We start from the raw sequence: 22,315 nt of genomic DNA on the forward strand, positions 1-22,315 counted from the left end.
GTGCTTTCAATTGAGTGGAGCCTTGCCCTTTAATCTCTGTTGGTTATTCGATTGGTTTAACAGTGCTGTTTGACCACAAGGTTGGCGAATCCATGCACCTGAGTGAGCTGAGGACAGTCGAATGAAGCCAGAAGTTTCTGATGGCCGTGACACTTGGGAACAAACTTCTCCGTCAGGCACACAGTGGCATGTCCTGCGATGTCACTGAGGAAGAAAATAAGAAGAATATTTAGTATTTTTAAAATAATTTTTGGTAGATTAAATATTCACAAACTTTATTTCAACACATAATATAATATAATATTCCTATCATTTATATATTTATATTTTAATAGTTTTTTTTTTACTTAAATAGTAAACTGTGTTGAAAAATATAAAATTTAATATTACTATAATTTATATTTTTTATTATTTTTTTAATCATTTCATTTCATAGATTACATTATTAAAACTATATTGCAACACATTATTATTTAATATATCTATTTTATATTTTAATTATCTCTTAATAATTTTATTAGAAAATTTAGCGACACATTTATATTACTATAATTGTATATATTTATATTTTTAATAGTTTTTTTAAAAGATTACTTTTTAGATTTAATAATAACAAACTGTACAAAACAATATTATATAATATTACAGTATAGAATTATAATATAATTAAATTATAGCAACTATACTTTTTATCTTTAATGTGTTTTATTAGATTAAATCATCTAAAACTGAACAGCAAAACAGAAAGAGTGTTGAGCATTGTTTTCATCAATCAATTTGATATAATTCAGTGAAAATGAATTTAATAATTTAAATATTATAGTGTCTTACCCATAGTTAACAATTCTGGGGTGCTTCAGTCCAAGTCCCACAAAGCGGAATACAGTGTTCTTTAAGACACAAGGCAGTGGATTCTGGAAGGTGATTTTGACCTGCACTTCTTGACCCAGGACAGCATCACATACAGGCTGAGAAGAACCACATACAAGACACAATTTAGCACTAAATTATTTCAGCTGATCAACAGAATAAGTTAAATACTTTAAACTCACAGCGAGAACTAGATCTGGAGTGCGCAGTCTGAAGCTGTACTGGGTGGCCAGAATCTGCTTAGTCTGAGCGACGTGTCCAAAGAGGTTGAGCATCAGTGGGGCGTGATCCACCAGGTGTTCCTTATACTCGTCATAACTCAGGGTCCATTCCATAGGTTTGCCTATAGTGGGAAAAGTGATATGCTTTCATTACAAGTCTCTATTTTAAATAACTAACAGATTGTGTGCTAATTTGCATTATTAACGTTACACATAAGCTGCACCAGTAACTGTGTGGTCTCATGTATTTTAACTCAAACTTGATCATTTCTCACATTCAGAGGCCTTGAGCTCGATGCATGTCTGATCTCTCTTCAGGAAGGTCTTCCTGACTCCAGTGTAGTACATGGCTGCTGCATGGCTGTGGAGGGTGACGCTACGAGGTGAGCTGCATTTGTTTTTTAGATTGATGCAAAGCACGGCATCTTTTCCCACACACAGTTTATCGTCCTTCAGGCTGACTTCACAGACAACATCCTCAGCGCAGGGCAGTGGGTATGTGCATCTCCTGGAGCCGTGACGAAGGGCTGTCTCCAAAGCAGCACACTTCTCCGAAGAACCTGATCAACGGAAGCAGGAGGAGATGTCACAGGTGAGACCATGAATCTTAACCAGATGTTTTAAGACACATGCATGTGGTTTTTACCGATTGGGTGTTTGTAGAGGTTTGTGATATCTACACGCTGATCTGAGCCGATGGCCTTGGTGCTGATGCAGTGACCTACTACATCCTTCTCAACGTGGACAACAGCAAATGTCCCATCGCATTTACGCTGCCAGTAAACTTTATCACTGTTCACCTAGAACACAAGGAGACAAACAGGAATTATAAGTCATTGTATGTCAATCTCTGTATGACAGAATGCTATATTAAAGGAATTAACACACTTCTGCGAAAAGGAAGGGCACGTCATGCTTCAGGAAGGTCTGTCCACTGCGGATCGCAGCAACAGATGTTGGGCCGCAGCGGAAGAAGCCCTGGCTGGTCATTTGAGGAGTGGAATCAACCACCTGCCAACCTCCAAAACCAGATGGCAGGTCGGGACGAGCCATCCAGGCCTCATTCCACACGTGGTAGTTCCTAAACGAAGAGAAGAAGAAAGACATTCACTTCATGCACATTCAGAGGAACTGTGTCTTGTTGACATCACAAATGTTCATGATACTTACCAGATTGAATCGCGGTTCATGTGATCAATCAGCTGAAATTTCTCATCAAAATAGACGTCCCTTGTCAAACAAATGTCAGTGTCATGAGCAGAACAGAAGTTTGTGACCGGACGAACAGGAATGCCCAAACATCTCAACACTACGAGAAAGAGAAGAAGAATAAGTGCATTACATCTACAATCCATTTCTCAACCCTTATTTTCTCCTTGTCCATTCTGCCTGAACTCTTACGTGTGTTGGTGACTCCAGCGAAGGTCAAGCTCTGTCCATATTTGACAGGTATTCCTCCACATTTGTGGAATTGTTTCAGGATGGCACTGCTTCCGCACCAGGATGTAGGAGAAGTTCCGTCTCCATAGCAGTTTGACCAGTTACCCATCAACACACCACAGTCTTTGTTGGCAATAACCTGTTAAAGAGAGACGATTGATAATGTTGTGTTTTTTATGCAAAACAGAGCAAATCAGACAGTTTGTTAAGCTTTCCAGCTTCAAATGGGAAAGAAAATGAATACTCACCATGTCCGACACCACTCTGGAGATGTTGATGGGGCTTCTCCATCCTGAGCAAGGGGTACAACTCTTCTCCAGCACAAACAAAGATGCAGCCAGGACTCCCTCCTCAAACTAAGATTCAGACGACAGAGTGAGGAAATGAGATATTATGATAAAATAAAATAAAAAAAACATGTACAGCAGGGGTCACAAACTTCACTGAATCAAACATAATTTTTAAAAAAAGAAGTTTTTATTGTGTAATTACTTTCATTTAAATAAAAAGCTCAACTGCTCTAACAGATTCAGCGATGAATTCGGTGGAATGATTCAAACCGATTACCTCAGAGTCTTTTGATCGGTTCTTTTAAAGAATCACTTCATAAGAGTCAGGTTCGTGAATCTCTTTTTGTTCACTAGTAAGATCGTTTAACCACATTCGTTTCAGACTTCAAGCTCACGGCTCTGGTAAGATTGATCTCAAGTCGTCTCACTGTCTACTCTGCTTGTTTAGTGTTGTAATGGCACCTCCGATTGTATTCCCTGAGAACGGCAGTCCCGTTTAAAGACCAGAAACTTCACGCGCTGACTTGGATTCAATGGTCAGAAGTTATTTAAACATAAAAGGATGGGATTTCGTATAGCAATCACTTTACAAATATGATATTTGTAAATAAAATAATATTTCAGTTAGACGGTCAAAATAAAACTGGAGTAGCGTTATTGTACGCCAAATGACGTCATCAACTTCCAGTTCGTAGATTGTTAAGGGAGCGATCTGGTTTTGTTATAGATATACCTTGTTATATATATTACGCCAAAGTTTAATAATCATTTTAGAGAACTACTTTGTAACATTATAGGCTAAACCAAAATGTTGAAAGTGATTTGCAGGATTTTACTGTTTTCAGTTTTAAACAGTTGGGGTTTCTCAACATCCCCATTGAAATCAATTGGATTCACACCAGTCGCTGATATGTGGTAAACTCTAGTAATGAAAGTTTAACACTTACTTGACCAAAGTTCCATGTCCTGCAGCCAATCTGCTGTTTAGTCCCATAATAGATTCTGCCCATGTCGTTCAGCACATACTCGACTCTCTCCGCCTCTTCATGCAGGTACACGCAGTCATCTGAGAACATAATGTTTTAATCGTGCTTTCTTTTTTCCCGCATTCAATTTAATCTTCATATAATCAGGTTTCAGTGTAATGAAACGCGTACCTTTACACCAGGGGTTGAACAGCATGTAAATGTCATTTTCAGGAACACATGGTGAAGTGAATCTTCCTCCTGTACAGTGAGTCACGACACTGAGTTGGTATCGTCCAACGCAAGCAGTCGGAAGAGAGTGCACACACAGTTTGAGTCGGTTTTGGCCCTTTTCAACAATCTTTGCTCCCCAGCAGTCTTTCTTGAATTCTTCCACTATTGGAATGACCACATGAGTGCCGTCCCGGATGGATGCGATATGACCTGTAAAGCACACAGAAGAACAAGTGATTCCAGTGAGGGTAGAAATGCATGTTCCTCCTCAACATATACGGTATCTGCATGTCCTATATTGTCACCCACACACAGGTCACACAGTAACTAACCTAGTTTCAGCTCCAGGTGGAGTTTGTCACAACTGGGATTGTAAGGACGGCACAGATCAACCCACATAGTGAAGCACTGTCCTCTGCGGACGATGAGGTGATCATCAGGGAAACAATGTGTGTGATGCTCCTGACGATTCTGTCCGGTCCTGCACTTGAGAAGATCGACTTTACTCACCCGGAGGAGAGTTTCTGAGAAAACGAAAAAGCAGAAGATATCAAACGGATCATTCATTGCGTTATTACAATAACACATTTCCCATCATGCATTGCAGGACAACGATCTACGACTCTCACCCTCATTTCCACAGACTCGCTTGACTGTGCAATCTTCCTTGATGACAACTTCCTTAGTCTCATAATCACGGCATGGAGTGACATAGTTGCAAGGATTGGGGTATGGAGTAGCGCATGGGTTAACGCAAGGGTTAACGTAAGGTTTGGTGCATGGGTAAGGGTAAGGATGAGGATAAGGATAAGGGACAGAGGAAGGGGTTGCACAAGGGTTAACATAAGTTTTAGCGCAAGGGTCCACATAAGGGTTAAAGCAAGGATAATGATGAGCTGGTGGGTGGCATGTTGATTTCCTGCAGTCGTCCGCTTGCAGCTTAATGGCTGGGAAACGGCCGACGGTGCAGAGGTTTTTGTATGGGTTGTATACAAAAGGCATGCTGGGCAAAAAAAGAAGTGTGATAAGTAATTGGTCATTACATGGTTAACAATTCATAAATATGGTCTCTTGGATGCATTTGTTCTCGTAAATTAGATCTGTTCATAAGGCTGTTTTAAAAAATGATCAGACCAATATTTTTAACTAACATGTACTTTCACAATACCAGAAAAGACTTTAGAAATAATAACCTGTTAAAGATGTTGCTGCTGCTAAAGGAATCTTGATCAAAACAGCCTATGAATTCTAGATGATTCTAGTTTTCTAATAGCAACATATGTGCACAATAAAAACAGATAATAAGTTTCAAATAAAGTCAAAGTTGATTACTTACATGTTTTTAGTCCTTGCACTTGTTTAAGAGTAACTGAACCGAGAACTTGATGTATTGCAGTGAACAGTAAGTCCTACTTTAACCAGCTCATAGTTTGTCTCCACAGTAGACAGGCTTTTTATACTTCATCCCCATCTCCACCCCATCCACAGCTCATAGCACAAGAATGTGGAGAACTGTTCTCTTAAGAAAGGGACCAAAGGATTTTGAGTCACACATGTTCATTTTAATGAATTAATAGGACAAATTAACATCTTAGTTTAATTGTTCTGAACTTTTAAACTATAGGTAGAGTCGTTTTACAGTCATTTTCCTGACAGAGCAGGTCTGTTCATTTAATACGCTGACGTTGGTCATAAAAATTATGAATATATCCTTTATTTATTCCTATATATTAAAGGTATTAGAAACATTATGTAAGCTAAGTCTGCATATTTCTTACTGACCCTGTTTGTTAATCTTTTTACATTGTTTAAGAGAGTAGTGAGTAGTATAATGATTTATGCATGTAATAAAATCATTTATTTTATGTACATTTGAAGAAATGAAGCTCCCTTCAACAAAGAGATTAGATCAGGGATTTGAAGGCAAAATTGTCTCAGACACTAATATTGCATGGTTATATTAAGTTAAATTGCAGTACAGTTAATTGTCAATTACTCTTACATTTATCTCTGATGATCATCGGAACAAGGACGACTCTTTGATTATTGACTTTTAGTGAGTTATTAAATAGAACGACTCACAAAATGGGAAGGAGGAGAAAATATGAGAATGACAATTCACATGCAAGATGTGATTTATAATTGAATATGCTTTTTTTTCCCCCTTTTTACTGACAGAGGGTGAAGTGTTGCTCCAGACCCCATGAATTCAAACACCGACCCCTGCAGTGATAAAGGAAGAAACGTCTCTTACTTGACAAGTGGAAGTAAGGATCTGATGTCATAACTTCAAATCAGTATGTGCCCTTAGATTTATGAACTATGTTATAGAAGACAGTGTCAAGCAAGGATTAATTCAGTCCTTTTCTGAGACTATAGACTATAGAAACATTATCTGATCACCATCCCCAACCTGAAGCTCATGCTCCACCCAGAAGGCGTCTGGGAAAACTATGAGAAATAGCCTTTAATAAGACCAATTACAGTAAGCCAAAATGACCTAAAAACATCAATACCTCAGCAATTTAGCTAATTATTACTAGAACAATGACACTACAAGGGCTTTAGCAAATTGATATGGCATAACTGTAGTCTATCTATAAATTCTGGTCTGACTTGACAGAAAACAATAAAAAGGACAGTATTCTTTCTTTCTTTTTATCCATCCATCCATCGGCAATAAAAGCACATGAGTAAATTGAGGAAAGTCAAGTGATGCGAGTTCAAGTGGCATTTTGGAAATAAATGTCAGGCTCACTGTGGTCAGGCTTGAAATGTCACTGAAAAACAGTGAGAAATAATGAGAGATAATATTGTATGATCACTAAAATTACACGGCAACACATAAAGCGTCTCCCATTTCATTGTGTGACAGACGACAATAATTTAGTTAATCAGTGAAATCAGTGTAATATGGGGAGGTGTGGCACAGTAGATGAAGAAAAGTTGCATGTGCAAAACTCTTAAGGAGTGCTTAATAAGATTTCAACAATGAACTTCTAAAAAACAGTGTTGCCCTGAAAGGATTGTCAACTGTAAGGAATTGTATAATCTCTTAAATGACTCTATTATGTATTATAATAGCATTCAATTATTATAATGCTTTAGTCAGTCATACCCATAATTAAACATTCTGGTATTCTGCAGTCCCAGTCTATCAATCATGAACATCATGACAGCTGGAAACACACAGGACAGTGTTGATGCTCACTGGACTTGTGCTGGACAGCGAGAACATGCATTCGGAAAGGTTAGGATATTTTCTCCTCTCCTTTCTACTTTCCTACATCACAGAAACCTTGAGAATTTCCATGCTATGATCTGGTGTCATTCTCAAGCACTTCTCAAATCTCTTAATTATTGTGAGGAATTAAGTGCTTAAGTACATGTTCAAATTTCACTTTCACTTTAAGGCTTCATTAGTGCAGTGACACGATATTAAAGCATCACTGTTGGTTGACACATCAGTCTCTTTCAGCTTATTTCATAAGTTCATCTGCTGTTTGGTGCAGTTTTTACTGTAGTATTTGGATCTTTGCACATATTGGTGTGTGTGTGTGTTTAATATATTGCTACAATTGAAAGTAATACAGTATTAATTGACCAGAATTGGATTTTTAACTGTGAACTTTTGTTTCTTTGCTTCATCTCATAAAGGCATAGCAATTTATTACGGAAAAATGTTAACCCTTCAAGAACACTATCTCTTAGTGAGCTTTCCCTTTAGACAGCTGCATGCATGTACATATACGAGCTGTGTGCATGAAGTTCATTATTTTGTGCAACCTTTGTTTTGAAAGCATAATGAACTAATTTCAGATCTATATTATGCTTGTTCATTTGTCCATTTACTATTTGCACTTGTTTTTATACTGCATCCTACATCATACCTTAAAGTTCAGATGCGCAGTGTTGGGATTTTTTTCTAAAAGGATGTTTATCTCAGGGCTATTCGTTTATAGCTTTAGTATGTGCCTCAACTTTGATATTATCACCAGGTCTGCTTTGACATCACACAAAAACCCCTGTTCAATAGACCTTGGTCAGTATAGTGCCATATTTTATTTTTAACAGGAATTAAAACAAGCCTGTGAGGGATAAAATACAGTGTGTTTAATGGACTGTACTGTTGTCAATCCAATTGTTCAGCTGACGAAATGTCTTTTATGAAAAAAAAAGAAAAAACTTACAGTAGACCCCCCCCCCCCCATCCCATCCCATCCCATAAAACTCTAGTTTTAAAAGTTGTGAGTTGTGAAATTTATGTGATCTAGGATCTCTATACAGTGTGTAAAGTGCCATTGTAAAGACTGTAAGTCTATCCCTCACAGCCTCATTTTCACCTGTTTTGTCCAGTTTTTCACCTCTTTTGTTAGTTGATGTATAAACACAATACAAAACAGTGTTGTAACATAATATATTATGCCCGGGTTCTCTATTGGCTGAGCCCTCAAGTGGGCAGGACTTTGCAACAAATGGTCAATCATTTAAAAAAAAAATTTTATCAAAAAATAATTGACATGGTTTATATAATTGACATAAATTAAAAATTTAAAAACACAGCTCAGAGATTGACACAAATGTTAAGTCTTTCACAAAAAAAGGCAACTCCTTTAGTTTGGTGTCCATATTCATAATCTTGCGTAGCTGGCATTAAAATATTGTAAAAAATTATAATTTTCATTAAGTAATTTTATATTTTAGTGGTAGTTTGAGAAGCAGCATTTAGTAGCAACATCGCAGTTTGTGGTTTTACTGTGCAACAGAATGAACCAGACTGCAATCTCTGAGAGAATAAACTAATATTTGCATGTGATTTAAATGTAGTATCAGTCACCAAGTTTTAATCTTAAGGCTTTTCACCTGACCAATATAAATTACGGGTGGAAAAAGTAGGTATTAGGTGCCTCCTATGGTACAGTAGGGCGAATACAAGTAGGTCACTTAATCTCAATTATTACAGTATGTGTAGATTCTTTCATTACTAAAAAGCAGCATTAAGTTTATTCTAAACTATTATGACGTGACATTTAATGTAGCCATTTGGATAATATTTTTTAAAAACAATGCCACTGACAAAATAGTGTCCCACATTACCTGTATTCACTTAGTATGTGAAAACTGCGTAATTATCTGCTTAGTCTGAAAAAAAAAAAGAAAAAAAAAAGACAGATTTAGAAAAGACTCTTGTAAAAGATGGATTTAAAGAAAAAAAAAAAGTGTGACTCACCATGAAGATCATTTTTTTCACACACTATAGGCAGTTCGGGTGGAGCGAAGGTCATTATATACTGGTGTATAGCAGAGAAAAACATTGAAGCAACAGTAGTTCATCCCAGAAAGACTTACTTTCACATACTGAGCTCTCCTAGAACAATTATTCTGATTACTCTGTGAATAAAGAGATACAAGTCACATTCATGGATAAGGACTTCTAACATGTAAGTATCAACACATTATTTTAAGGTTGGGACCTGGTTTTATTTAGTATATAATCATTGCATTTAGAAAACTAGCATTTTATATAAGATCAGGTAAGAAAAGGAATAAAGTACCAGTCAAAAGTTATACTTTATTTTTCAGATTTTTATTCTAAATTTAGACTGCCATCTTCTAAAAACATAAATCAATTGTAGAAGCCATTTGTTTTGAATGATTAACCATATAAGATGACAGCTTTGTTTTATAATTTGTCCATTCGCTCTCTCACCTTTGAAGCTTAAAGTATGTCTTGTGAAAATATTTGCACTGGAACCAAACTGGAATTGGAAAAGCGGGAAGGGGAACGCAGCCAGTCAGTTTGCAATATCAGCCAGTGCAGTGATTCCAAAGGCATACAAGCATGTGGAAGTCATGGTAAGCGCTTCAAACTCTTCTGACTGCACTGCGTAGTGGGAATGAAATTTCAAATTTGATTTGTCTTTATCTGATTGTTGTTGCTTGTTCTCAGATGCAGTGCTGCAGGTGTGCTCTATTGACCTCCTTAAAGGCAGAAAAGGACAAAATCGACTGGAGCATCACACAAATTATTATGAGAGTGATCACCTCATCATCCGTAGAGGACAGTGTTTCCAGATATGGGTTGAGCTGACACGAGCTTTTATTCCGAATAGAGACAAACTTCATCTGGAGCTGATACTTGGTCAGTTATAACCTTCTTCAACAACCATATGACAAAAAGTTTATTATTTCTACCCTCACTGGAATCACTTGTTCTTCTGCGTGCTTTACAGGTCATATCCCATCCATCCGGGACGGCACTTATGTGATTGTTCCAATAGTGGAAGAATTCAAGAAAGACTGCTGGGGAGCGAAGATTGTTGAAAAGGGCCAAAACCGAATCAAACTGTGTGTGCACTCTCTTCCGACTGCTTGCGTTGGACGATACCAACTCAGTGTCGTGACTCACTCTACAGGAGGAAGATTCACTACACCATGTGTTCCTGAAAATGACATTTACATGCTGTTCAACCCCTGGTGTAAAGGTACACGTTTCATTACACATCTGAAACTCAAACACACATATGCTGACAAGCTTTTAAGCAGAGAAGTACAAATAGAAAGCATCGTGTCGCAACAGCTAAAAACTGTCTACACTGGATGTGACAAAGTGACTATTGCAAATTTTTCCCTTCTATGAGAAGTATCGTGAGTGCTTGGAGTACGTCATATATAGAACAAGGCATCAGTTTACTGTCGGGATTTGTTGTGTCGCGTCGCATCCAGTGTAGACAACACCACTGATTAAAATGGGTTATATTGTCTTTTGTTGCGTCACATCGCACCGCTCGCTTCCAGTGTAGACATGGTGTAACTCTTCAGTTAAAATTAAACTTTCTCTTCTCACTTTATCAGATGACTATGTGTACTTGGATAACGACTCGGAGAGAGTTGAGTATGTGCTGAACGACATGGGCAGAATCTATTATGGGACTAAACAGCAGATTGGCTGCAGGACATGGAACTTTGGTCAAGTAAGAGTTAAACTTTCATTCATATACAGTATTTCAAAATTCAAGCCTGAGATTTGCGTAGAAAGCCTGAGATTTTGTAAACTATTACCAGGATAACTGGTTAACTGGCTGAAATGTTTCTCAATCTCATTTTTTTTTTCTCTCCGATCTGTGATACGTAGTTTGAGGAGGGAGTCTTGGCTGCATGTATGTATGTGATGGAGAAGAGTTGTACCCCTTGCTCAGGATGGAGCAGCCCCATTAACATCTCCAGAGTGGTGTCGGACATGGTGAGTATTCATTTTCTTTCCCATTTGAAGCTGGAAAGCTTAACAAACTGTCTGATTTGCTCTGTTTGGCAAAAAAAAAAAACATTTTCAATCGTCTCTCTTTAACAGGTTATTGCCAACAAAGACTGTGGTGTGTTGGTGGGTAACTGGTCAAACTGCTATGGAGACGGAACTTCTCCTACATCCTGGTGCGGAAGCAGTGCCATCCTGAAACAATATCACAAATGTGGAGGAGTACCTGTCAAATATGGACAGAGCTTGGCCTTCGCTGGAGTCACCAACACACGTAAGCGTTCAGGCAGAATGGACAAGGAGAAAATAAGGGTTGAGAAATGGATTGTAGATGTAATGCACTTATTGTTCTTCTCTTTCTCGTAGTGTTGAGATGTTTGGGCATTCCTGTTCGTCCGGTCACAAACTTCTGTTCTGCTCATGACACTGATGTTCGTTTGACAAGTGACGTTTATTTGGATGAAAAATTTCAGCTGATTGATCACATGAACCGTGATTCAATCTGGTAAGTATCATGAACATTTGTGATTTCAACAAGACACAGTTCCTCTGAATGTGCATGAAGTGAATGTCTTTCTTCTTCTCTTCGTGTAGGAACTACCACGTGTGGAATGAGGCCTGGATGGCTCGTCCCGACCTGCCATCTGGTTTTGGAGGTTGGCAGGTGGTTGATTCCACTCCTCAAATGACCAGCCAGGGCTTCTTCCGCTGCGGCCCAACATCTGTTGCTGCGATCCGCAGTGGACAGACCTTCCTGAAGCATGACGTGCCCTTCCTTTTCGCAGAAGTGTGTTAATTCCTTTATATTCTAGCATAAATGCTTTAAAAGGTTCTCTCTAACATAAATGCAATATATGCTATATTAGTAATGTTTCTCATGTTCTAGGTGAACAATGATAGAGTCTACTGGCAGCAGAGATGTGATGGGACCTTTAGTGTTGTCCACGTTGAGAAAAGTGCTGTGGGTCACTGCATCAGCACCAAGGCCGTCGGCTCAGACAAACGCTTTGATATCACTCACCTCTACAAACATCCACGAGGTGAAAACACATCTCAGTATGATAACAGTCACACTTGGGAAATGTCTTTAAGTTAAATGTCGACTTTATTAACATTTATCAGGTTCGGAGGAAGAGCATACTGCTATAGAAACAGCTATTCGTCACGGATCCAAGCGATGTACATACCCATTGCCCTGCGCGGAAGATGTGACCGTCAAAGTCAGCATGCATGGGGAAGGACCATGTGTAGGCAAGGACGCTGTGCTTTCCATCATTTTGCAGAATAAATGCAACTCACCTCGTACCATCACCCTCTACAGTCAAGAGGCAGCCACATACTACACCGGAGTCCATAATGCTTTAGTGAGGAAGAGCCAAGTGAACATTGAACTGAAGGCCAGTGAAGGTAAGTGATAAAAGATTGAAATCAACCCTGTATTATATGAGAGAGATTGCAGATACGTCTACATTAATACAGATTAGTGTTGTGAAAAGTACTGACTTCGTTACCAAGTCGGTATTGAAATTTGAAAAATGTGTTGAGTGGAATCGCTCAAAGCGTCACATTGTTTAAATTTCAGCACCGACTAGGTACCGAAGTCTGTACTTTTGACAACACTAATACAGATTCATTTGAAAACACATCTTTTTCTCTCTGTTTTGGTGTTCCATCCACACTGAGACAGCATTTCTGTCCTGAGCTTCATGAAGACGCTCTCCAAAATAGATAAGGGGATGGCAACATGCACAGTGTTGCTAAAGATAAATGTTCTTTATATTACATTCCTGCAAAGATGACAGAAGATTTACTCACAATTGCTATAAACCACACATGGAATTGCGACTGAGTGCGACCTGTATGCACCTCTTAGTGTTGGGATAGTACTAAAATGATGGTGCCAGAAGAATAGTGTGAGAACTCAATTATGTCTGGTCTCTCGGTATCATCTCAGTGAGTTTTTATTACATTTTACGCATACACAGTAAGATGATTTAAAAGAATAGTTCACTTCAAAATGAAAATTCTGTCATCATTTACTCACCCTCAGGTTGTTCCAAACCTGTTTGAATTTCTTTCTTCTGCTGAACACAAAAGAAGATATTTTGAAGAATGTCGGTGACCAAACAGTTGATGTACCCTATTGACTTCCATCAAATTTTTTGGATGGGTACAATGGGGTACATCAACTGTTTGGTCACCGACATTCTTCAAAAAAAATCTTCTTTTGTGTTCAGCAGAAGAAAGAAACTTGAGGGGGAGTAAATGATAACAGAATTTTCATTTTGAAGATTTTGAAGTAAACTATTCCTTTAATTTTCTAAAATTTCAGTGAGGACAAAAAACTTTTGGAACACTTAAAACGCTAGTGTGGATGGAAACGTTTAGTGTGGTGTCTTGAAACGAATACGCCGTTTTCAAATGTATCTAGATTTATGTAGCATGCAACTGTTTTAAAAGGAGACTTGTTTATCTCTTTTCATTCTATAGTCCAGACTCTACCGTGGACCCTGCGATATGATGAGTATAAGGAACACCTGGTGGATCAGGCGGCCTTGATGCTCCATCTCTTTGGTCAGGTCGCTCAGACCAAGCAGATTCTGGCCACTCAGTTTCACTTCAGACTGCGCACTCCAGATCTAGTTATAACTGTGAGTCCAGCAGATTCTCTCTTTTAATTTCTTTATGGGTTGGTGATGACCTAGAAGATAAGGGTTACATGATTATTGGTGGGAACTCGCCATGGATTTGACATGAATGTCTTAATGTAAATTTTATGGTTCATAAACTTAAAATACATTCAATAAATTGTTTACCTTTCAGCCTGTATGTGATGCTGTCCTGGGTCAAGAAGTGCCGGTCAAAATCACATTCCAGAATCCACTGCCTTGTGTCCTAAAGAATGTGATATTCCGTATTGAGGGTCTGGGACTGAAGCATTCCAGAATTGTTAGCTATGGGTAAGATAAATTTAACCCGATCTCACAGGAAAACAACTACTTTACAAGGTGTTGATTTAATATGAATTTGTGCAGTGTTAGAAAAAAGTACACAAGACAAAATGAATTAGCCATCAATTTGCCAAATTATAAAATAGTTGTGAATTGCCAGGAGCTTGTGTTGGATTAATTATATTACATTATTTTTATTGTTATGATACAATTGTATTAGGAGATGTGATATGTGTTGCTATATAGTTTTAGTATGTAATAATTCTCTTTTTCTCAGTGATATTGCAAGCCTGGCCACAGTGAACCTGACAGAGACATTTATTCCAGTGCGACATGGCGCACAGAAACTACTGGCATCCCTCGACTGTCCTCAACTCAGTCAAGTGCATGGTGTTGCCAACATCACGGTTAAACAGTGAAAAAGTACTTAGATTAACTAAAGAGAAGAAATGGTTGTTTCTTTGAACTGTAAACTTGTTGATCATGATCTCAGAGGAGATTGCACTCAGGGTGTTTTATGCCTGAAATTTTTTCATCTTGTCATGAGAAATAAAAAATAAATTCTGAATAAAAACCTTTGAAAACTTGTATATTTTTGGTTGTTGTTATGGTGAATATTTCCTTCATTTAGCCATTTTGTTAATTATGTGCTGCCTCAGCATTAAGAACAATGTTGTTAATTTATTCACTTTGATGTGTGATTATGATAAATCTGTAGTACTTCTGGGTAATTATAATAATCTGGACCAACATTCAAAATGGAGTTGTTGAATTGTCAAACATCCATTATGAAATCTATGCCTACTGTATGTTGCAATAACATTCAAATTATAATATACTGTATGTATATATAAACACACCCATCTCCACAATTTGCAGCGGGTGTGTAGAATCAGTGGGTTGGACTCTAGGAGTGTGCAAGTTTACTTGAGTATAGGCATCCAAATTTGAGTCATTCACATACATGTATCCAAGTGTTTCAGATGATATAGGGGCACTATATTCTAGCTGAGCCCCCAGTGTGAGTTTTTATTTTTATTTTAGAACATTATATTGGAACATCGCTTTTATTTAGTTTTTTTCACACATTTGTTAATTATATCATGAAATATATAATATTGTCATTTAAACACTTGATCTATGACGTAAAGTGGGCGCCGCCATGTTAATTTGCACTACAATTCAGAGAACTGCATTTGTCGGATTTACATCACGTAAATTCATCCATTTCTCCCGAAATACATTAGTGGCCGGTGATTTGAAATGGAAGAAAAATAGAGTCAACTTTTTAGTTTCATACACAATGCATATCTGATATGAATAAAACACTTTGTCAAATTATAATTGAAAGGATTATTATTGCAGCTTCCATCAGTTTATGGAATTTGTAACAAACTTTAAATGTCTATTTTAAATGTCTGAAACCTATTATAAACATTATGTGATTAAAAACACTGAATAGTTGTGATATATGAAAAGCATTGAGCATGTCCGTCTCTGGCTCAGCATTATCAGTGACTCACTGAACGTTGTAATCACACCGTCAAAGAGTGATTACAATAATCGTATGCGTCCTGAGAGAAACAAAATACCTAGACATTCTGTGTAAACTTTTTTTTTTCCAATTCTAATTGTATTCAGCTTTTACTGATCATATCATTTGCAATGAAAATATCTGTTAAATGAGAACAATCCTAAATTGAAGCATTTTCACTAGTGACCCAACTTAAAGTAATAACAACTAATTAATTATAAAGCAAACTTTAGCAAATACTCATCTACAAAAAAATACGGTCTACTCTCTACTGATCAAAAGCCTAACCTTTGGCTTTTTAAAAAGTAATGCTTATAAAGGTAGAGGTAGCTGTCTGGTGGGAAAATATTACTCTTTTGGGTAAAGACATGGTTATGTTAATGTATTAATCACAAGCTGATTAATCTGCAAATCTATTGTGTGCTGGGAAAATATACTTCCTGCTCTCCATCAAGAACACTGGTTTTGTATAACTCACACACCTAATTGTAGTGTGCTTACTTGACAGATCTGCATGATGAGAGAATTTTAATCTCTGTATCTGTTCACAGAATTGAATCCATCACCTACATCATTATTTAATTACTTAGGAACCAGTTATTCTTTTTCACTGAATGTCTTTTTACTTATGTGTATTATCGTATTATTTTCATATACTCAAACAACTAGGAACCAGTTATTCTTTTTCACTGAATATCTTTTTACTTATGTGTATTATCGTATTATTCTCATATACTCAAACAACTAAGCACCAGTATTATCACAAAATCTCCTTGTTATGTAGCTGTTGACATCAGAACCTGTTATACTTGTTCACAAGAATAAAGTTAATGTAAAACTATACATTAATTATACCATTACACTAAGTAGTACACACACAGTGCATTAACACTTTATGCAAACCTGAAATACATATGGTGATGATGACTTGTGATATGGTGATATGTTCAGTTAGCATTGACACAGTTTTACTGCCCTAATTAATGCCACATACAACACAAATGTGTCATATTTAATTATTATCATTGCTATGCAGTTTTGTTTATGTTAGAAACACATAAACTCTATGACAATTGCAAAGCAATGTATAATGTGCCCTAGTAAAACTAGGTGTGACAAACTTCAGGTAGCAGCTGTTTATGTAGTTAGAATCAAAGAGAATATTTTCCAACAACGACATGTCTATTTTTACCTAAATTGTATATAATTTAAAAATAACAACAATATTTAACTTAGCTATGGTTCTGTAATCAGTGTCGACCTTGAAGTAAAACTGTACAACTGACAATTCAATTTCATTTCATTTCATTTCCATATCTGAGAGAACGTTAATTAAGAAAGAAATATACAGAAATAATAAACTTAAATTCTGGTTAATTACATTTTAAAACATTTTATCATTTAAAATATAAGTAAAACTAATGCATGATCTGGTAATCACACCTGTAACCGTGCCATGACTAGTTTGGCATTGGCATTTGGTCATTATAAATGAGCATTTTCTCCTTACTCTAGGATTTCTCGATCTCTATCAGTACAGAACAATTAAACTAAGACATTAATTGGACTTAAATCCCTACAAAAAAACATTCAAATTATCATGTCACTCACCCAAAATCCTATCTTCTTTATCACAAGAGATGTGGAATGGGTGGAGATGGACATGAAGTATATATATCCACAGCTTCAGTGGAAAGAAGAGCTGGTTAAAGCAGGACTCACTGTTCACTCGCTTCAGTAAACCAAGTTCCCGGTTCAGTTTCACTTAAACAAGGACAAGGACTAAAACATGTAAGTAATCAACTTTGACTTCACTTCAGGCTTCTTATCTGGTTTTATTTTGCACTTATTCATTGTTTTCTGGACCCTTAATAACCCACCAAAAGAAAAAGGTTAAGATGATTTACGTTGCTGTCTAGTAAACGCAGCTTGAGTATTAGAAACATGACTTGATGATTTGAATGCTCATAGATTTAATATTTAGGTGAATACATCAGAAAAGATTCAACAGACGTTAGTTATGAATGATCCACCTGGGCTTGTGCAAACAAGTGATGATCTTAATCTTAATCTATCTTTTAATTCATCCTTCACAATCTTTGTTTTTTTTTTCCTGACAGGATGCCTTTTGCAAACAACCCATACCAAAACCTCTGCACCCTCGGCCGTTTCCCAGAGATCAAACTGCAGGAGGATGACAGCTGGAAAGGTGCATGCTGCGCACCGGTCTACACCAACCCTAGTGTTAACCCATGTGCAAACCCTTATGCTAACAGTTGCACAAATCCGTGTGTAAACTCATGCGCAAATGTTCATGTGAATCCATGCGTAATTACATACGTGAACCAATGCGCAAATCCTTGTGTAAAGCCATGGGTGAACCCATGCATCAACCCTTGCATTAACCCTTGCGCTACTCCATACACTAAACCTTGCAACTGTCACTCCATGCCGTGATTATGAGACTAAGGAAGTTGTCATCAAGGAGTGCGTGGAAGATTGCACAGTCAAGCGAGAAGGTGGAGGTGATCTGAAGAGTCGTAGATCGTTGTCCTGCAATGCATGATGGGAAATGTGTTGTTGTAATTACGCAATGAATGATCCGTTTGATATTTAATGAGCTGTCTTCTGCTTTTTCGTTTTCTCAGAAACTCTCCTCCGGGTGAGTAAAGTCGATCTTCTCAAGTGCAGGACCGGACAGAATCGTCAGGAGCATCACACACATTGTTTCCCTGATGATCACCTCATCGTCCGCAGAGGACAGTGCTTCACTATGTGGGTTGATCTGTGCCGTCCTTACAATCCCAGTTGTGACAAACTCCACCTGGAGCTGAAACTAGGTTAGTTACTGTGTGACCTGTGCGTGGGTGACAATATAGGACATGCAGATACCGTATATGTTGAGGAGGAACATGCATTTCTACCCTCACTGGAATCACTTGTTCTTCTGTGTGCTTTACAGGTCATATCGCATCCATCCGGGACGGCACTTATGTGGTCATTCCAATAGTGGAAGAATTCAAGAAAGACTGCTGGGGAGCAAAGATTGTTGAAAAGGGCCAAAACCGACTCAAACTGTGTGTGCACTCTCTTCCGACTGCTTGCGTTGGACGATACCAACTCAGTGTCGTGACTCACTCTACAGGAGGAAGATTCATTACACCATGTGTTCCTGAAAATGACATTTACATGCTGTTCAACCCCTGGTGTAAAGGTACGCGTTTCATTACACTGAAACCTGATTATATGAAGATTAAATTGAATGCGGAAAGAAAGAAATCACGATTAAAACTTTATGAAGCTTTAAGTCCAATTTTCTCTGTTCTCAGATGATTGCGTGTACCTGCATGAAGAGGCAGAGAGAGTTGAGTATGTGCTGAACGACATGGGCAGAATCTACTATGGGACTAAACAGCAGATTGGCTGCAGGACATGGAACTTTGGTCAAGTAAGTGTTAAACTTGAGAGTTAAAAGTGCCTACACACAAGTTTATGGTATGTCAGGGAGACCCTGCAAAACCATTGATTTCAAAGGGGACTGTGTGTTACAAGAAAAAATGTTACAAAAGATAGCATTCCAGATGTTTCACAATTTACAAACTGCCATCTGAATCTTAGTTTGAGGAGGGAGTCTTGGCTGCATGCTTATATGTGCTGGAGAAGAGTTGTACCCCTTGCACAGGATGGGGAAGTCCCATCAACATTTCCAGAGGGGTGTCTGACATGGTGAGTAATCATTTTCTTTCTATCTATGTTGGAAAGCCTAACAAAACGGTCTGATTTGCTCTGTTCTAAATATGATACATATGCATGAAGTTTGCTACATAAAAAACACAACATTATCAATCGTCTCTCTTTAACAGGTTATTGCCAACAAAGACTGTGGTGTGTTGATGGGTAACTGGTCAAACTGCTATGGAGACGGAACTTCTCCTACATCCTGGTGCGGAAGCAGTGCCATCCTGAAACAATACCACAAATGTGGAGGAATGCCTGTCAAATATGGACAGAGCTTGGCCTTCGCTGGAGTCACCAACACACGTAAGCGTTCAGGCAGAATGGACAAGGAGAAAATAAGGGTTGAGAAATGGATTGTAGATGTAATGCACTTATTCTTCTTCTCTTTCTCGTAGTGTTGAGATGTTTGGGCATTCCTGTTCGTCCGGTCTCAAACTTCTGTTCTGCTCATGACACTGATGTTCGTTTGACAAGTGACGTTTATTTGGATGAAAAATTTCAGCTGATTGATCACATGAACCGTGATTCAATCTGGTAGGTATCGTGAACATCATCGCCAAAAGTTTCTCTGAATGTGCATGAAGTGAATGTCTTTCTTCTTCTCTTCGTGTAGGAACTACCACGTGTGGAATGAGGCCTGGATGGCTCGTCCCGACCTGCCATCTGGTTTTGGAGGTTGGCAGGTGGTTGATTCCACTCCTCAAATGACCAGCCAGGGCTTCTTCCGCTGCGGCCCAACATCTGTTGCTGCGATCCGCAGTGGACAGACCTTCCTGAAGCATGACGTGCCCTTCCTTTTCGCAGAAGTGCGTTAATTCCTTTAATATAGCATTCTGTCATACAGAGATTGACATACAATGACTTATAATTCCTGTTTGTCTCCTTGTGTTCTAGGTGAACAGTGATAAAGTTTACTGGCAGAGGAAAAGTAATGGACCATTTGGTATTGTCCATGTTGAGAAGGATGTAGTAGGTCACTGCATCAGCACCAAGGCCGTCGGCTCAGATCAACGTGTAGATATCACAAACCTCTACAAACACCCACTGGGTAAGAATACATACATATGCCACAAAATACTTACATTTGAATTGGTAAGGGATGTGGTGCAACCCATGCTCCAGACACATTAAGCCATTGTGCTTATGAGGTTTGAGTCAATAACACTCCCTATCATGTCTTTCTCATAAAGAGGTGAAAGGCCAAAAAAAGAAACACCTGGATAGTAAAAGTTGAGCAAGAATCAATCATTTTAATTGTATATTCACCTCCTCCTGCTTCCGTTGATCAGGTTCTTCGGAGAAGTGTGCTGCTTTGGAGACAGCCCTTCGTCACGGCTCCAGGAGATGCTCATACCCACAGCCCTGCGCTGAGGATGTTGTCTGTGAAGTCAGCCTGAAGGACGATAAACTGTGTGTGGGAAAAGATGCCGTGCTTTGCATCAATCTAAAAAACAATTGCGGCTCACCTCGTAGCGTCACCCTCCACAGCCATGCAGCAGCCATGTACTACACTGGAGTCAGGAAGACCTTCCTGAAGAGAGACCAGACATGCATCGAGCTCAAGCCCTCTGAATGTGAGAAATGATCAAGTTTGAGTTAAAATACATGAGACCACACAGTTACTGGTGCAGCTTATGTGTAACGTTAATCATGCAAATTAGCACATCATCTGTTAGTTATTTAAAATAGAGACTTGTAATGAAAGCATATCACTTTTCCCACTATAGGCAAACCTATAGAATGGACCCTGAGTTATGACGAGTATAAGGAACACCTGGTGGATCACGCCCCACTGATGCTCAACCTCTTTGGACACGTCGCTCAGACTAAGCAGATTCTGGCCACCCAGTACAGCTTCAGACTGCGCACTCCAGATCTAGTTCTCGCTGTGAGTTTAAAGTATTCAACTTATTCTGTTGATCAGCTGAAATAATTTAGTGCTAAATTGTGTCTTGTATGTGGTTCTTCTCAGCCTGTATGTGATGCTGTCCTGGGTCAAGAAGTGCAGGTCAAAATCACCTTCCAGAATCCACTGCCTTGTGTCTTAAAGAACACTGTATTCCGCTTTGTGGGACTTGGACTGAAGCACCCCAGAGTTGTTAACTATGGGTATAATTAATTTAATGAATTGGTCGATTAAATAATAAATATTTTTTTTGCATTTTTCTGTTCTTACATTCTCCAATTAATTATATACAATTATTTTAAAATATATAAATTATAGTAATATTAAATAATCCTTTTTCTTCCTCAGTGACATCGCAGGACATGCCACTGTGTGCCTGACGGAGAAGTTTGTTCCCAAGTGTCACGGCCATCAGAAACTTCTGGCTTCATTCGACTGTCCTCAGCTCACTCAGGTGCATGGATTCGCCAACCTTGTGGTCAAACAGCACTGTTAAACCAATCGAATAACCAAAAGAGAGGAAATTTTGATTGGAAAAGAAAGTGTTGATGATTAAATGCTTCAGTAAAATATTCCATTGTGTGTTTCACATGATTTGCAAACACTGTTTCACTTCATCTACTAAAGACAAATGTTACAGATGATTATTGATTGTGGTCTTGTTTTCTAAATATTGTGATTTACATCCTGTTGATGAATAATTGCCCTTCTTTAAGTAATGTATTGGGATATGGGATTAGTAATTCCTTCTAATGCAGATTATGATTATGTCTGATTGAAATGAATGAATTATGAAAAAAGCTTTTTTTTCTCATGCTAATAATATCAATGAAAACTTTTGAAACTTGTGGCTTATTTTCTCTTAATCACTTTATTGTTAATCTTGTCTCTGTGCAGTCGCAGCACTAATA

General features: G+C 38.1%; 3 protein-coding genes across 4 annotated transcripts; 2 read left to right on the forward strand and 1 right to left on the reverse strand.

Moving 5' to 3' along the window:
• Nucleotides 1-25: 25 nt before the first annotated feature.
• On the reverse strand, nucleotides 26-20,837 carry LOC307146116 (protein-glutamine gamma-glutamyltransferase K-like). Of its 2 annotated transcripts, XM_079849953.1 has the most exons (16): nucleotides 20,765-20,837; nucleotides 17,372-17,444; nucleotides 5,357-5,539; nucleotides 4,650-5,023; nucleotides 4,353-4,544; nucleotides 3,979-4,230; nucleotides 3,769-3,887; nucleotides 2,780-2,887; nucleotides 2,493-2,670; nucleotides 2,262-2,400; nucleotides 1,980-2,172; nucleotides 1,738-1,891; nucleotides 1,367-1,651; nucleotides 1,053-1,213; nucleotides 832-968; nucleotides 26-204 (listed from the first exon to the last, which is right to left on the reverse strand). In XM_079849953.1, exons 4-16 carry the CDS (start codon nucleotides 5,020-5,022, stop codon nucleotides 57-59), a joined length of 2,439 nt encoding a protein of 812 aa, XP_079706079.1. In that variant the 5' UTR covers nucleotide 5,023; nucleotides 5,357-5,539; nucleotides 17,372-17,444; nucleotides 20,765-20,837; the 3' UTR covers nucleotides 26-56. The 2 variants fall into 2 exon arrangements, with proteins under 2 accessions (XP_079706079.1, XP_079706080.1); XM_079849954.1 differs by lacking the exons at nucleotides 17,372-17,444; nucleotides 20,765-20,837 and adding an exon at nucleotides 9,118-9,133.
• Nucleotides 9,737-14,815, forward strand: LOC307146119 (protein-glutamine gamma-glutamyltransferase K-like). Its single transcript, XM_079849962.1, has 13 exons — nucleotides 9,737-9,876; nucleotides 9,971-10,162; nucleotides 10,254-10,505; nucleotides 10,876-10,994; nucleotides 11,156-11,263; nucleotides 11,372-11,549; nucleotides 11,642-11,780; nucleotides 11,870-12,062; nucleotides 12,162-12,315; nucleotides 12,398-12,682; nucleotides 13,766-13,926; nucleotides 14,099-14,235; nucleotides 14,504-14,815. Exons 1-13 carry the CDS (start codon nucleotides 9,747-9,749, stop codon nucleotides 14,643-14,645), a joined length of 2,190 nt encoding a protein of 729 aa, XP_079706088.1. The 5' UTR covers nucleotides 9,737-9,746; the 3' UTR covers nucleotides 14,646-14,815.
• Nucleotides 18,447-21,922, forward strand: LOC307146123 (protein-glutamine gamma-glutamyltransferase K-like). The gene is made up of 12 exons (XM_079849970.1): nucleotides 18,447-18,600; nucleotides 18,723-18,974; nucleotides 19,090-19,208; nucleotides 19,379-19,486; nucleotides 19,624-19,801; nucleotides 19,894-20,032; nucleotides 20,112-20,304; nucleotides 20,393-20,546; nucleotides 20,788-21,072; nucleotides 21,226-21,386; nucleotides 21,471-21,607; nucleotides 21,753-21,922. Exons 1-12 carry the CDS (start codon nucleotides 18,534-18,536, stop codon nucleotides 21,898-21,900), a joined length of 1,941 nt encoding a protein of 646 aa, XP_079706096.1. The 5' UTR covers nucleotides 18,447-18,533; the 3' UTR covers nucleotides 21,901-21,922.
• Nucleotides 21,923-22,315: the final 393 nt, after the last annotated feature.

The sequence above is a fragment of the Squalius cephalus genome (genome assembly GCF_949319135.1).
Source record: "Squalius cephalus genome assembly, chromosome: 18".
NCBI classification, from domain to species: Eukaryota; Metazoa; Chordata; class Actinopteri; order Cypriniformes; family Leuciscidae; genus Squalius; species Squalius cephalus.

Excerpts from the sequence above, each read along its gene's own strand:
- LOC307146123 (XM_079849970.1), top strand. The coding sequence starts at position 18,534 with ATGTGGGTTGATCTGTGCCGTCCTTACAATCCCAGTTGTGACAAACTC. Across the intron at positions 18,975-19,089 it reads GTTCAACCCCTGGTGTAAAG|ATGATTGCGTGTACCTGCAT; the intron begins GTACGCGTTTCA and ends CTCTGTTCTCAG. Across the intron at positions 19,802-19,893 it reads CGCTGGAGTCACCAACACAC|TGTTGAGATGTTTGGGCATT; the intron begins GTAAGCGTTCAG and ends TCTTTCTCGTAG.
- LOC307146119 (XM_079849962.1), top strand. The coding sequence starts at position 9,747 with ATGTCTTGTGAAAATATTTGCACTGGAACCAAACTGGAATTGGAAAAG. Across the intron at positions 9,877-9,970 it reads ACAAGCATGTGGAAGTCATG|ATGCAGTGCTGCAGGTGTGC; the intron begins GTAAGCGCTTCA and ends GCTTGTTCTCAG. Across the intron at positions 13,927-14,098 it reads CTCCAGATCTAGTTATAACT|CCTGTATGTGATGCTGTCCT; the intron begins GTGAGTCCAGCA and ends TTTACCTTTCAG.
- LOC307146116 (XM_079849953.1), bottom strand. The coding sequence starts at position 5,022 with ATGCCTTTTGTATACAACCCATACAAAAACCTCTGCACCGTCGGCCGT. Across the intron at positions 3,888-3,978 it reads GTTCAACCCCTGGTGTAAAG|ATGACTGCGTGTACCTGCAT; the intron begins GTACGCGTTTCA and ends TTATGTTCTCAG. Across the intron at positions 205-831 it reads CCCAGAATTGTTAACTATGG|TGACATCGCAGGACATGCCA; the intron begins GTAAGACACTAT and ends TTTCTTCCTCAG.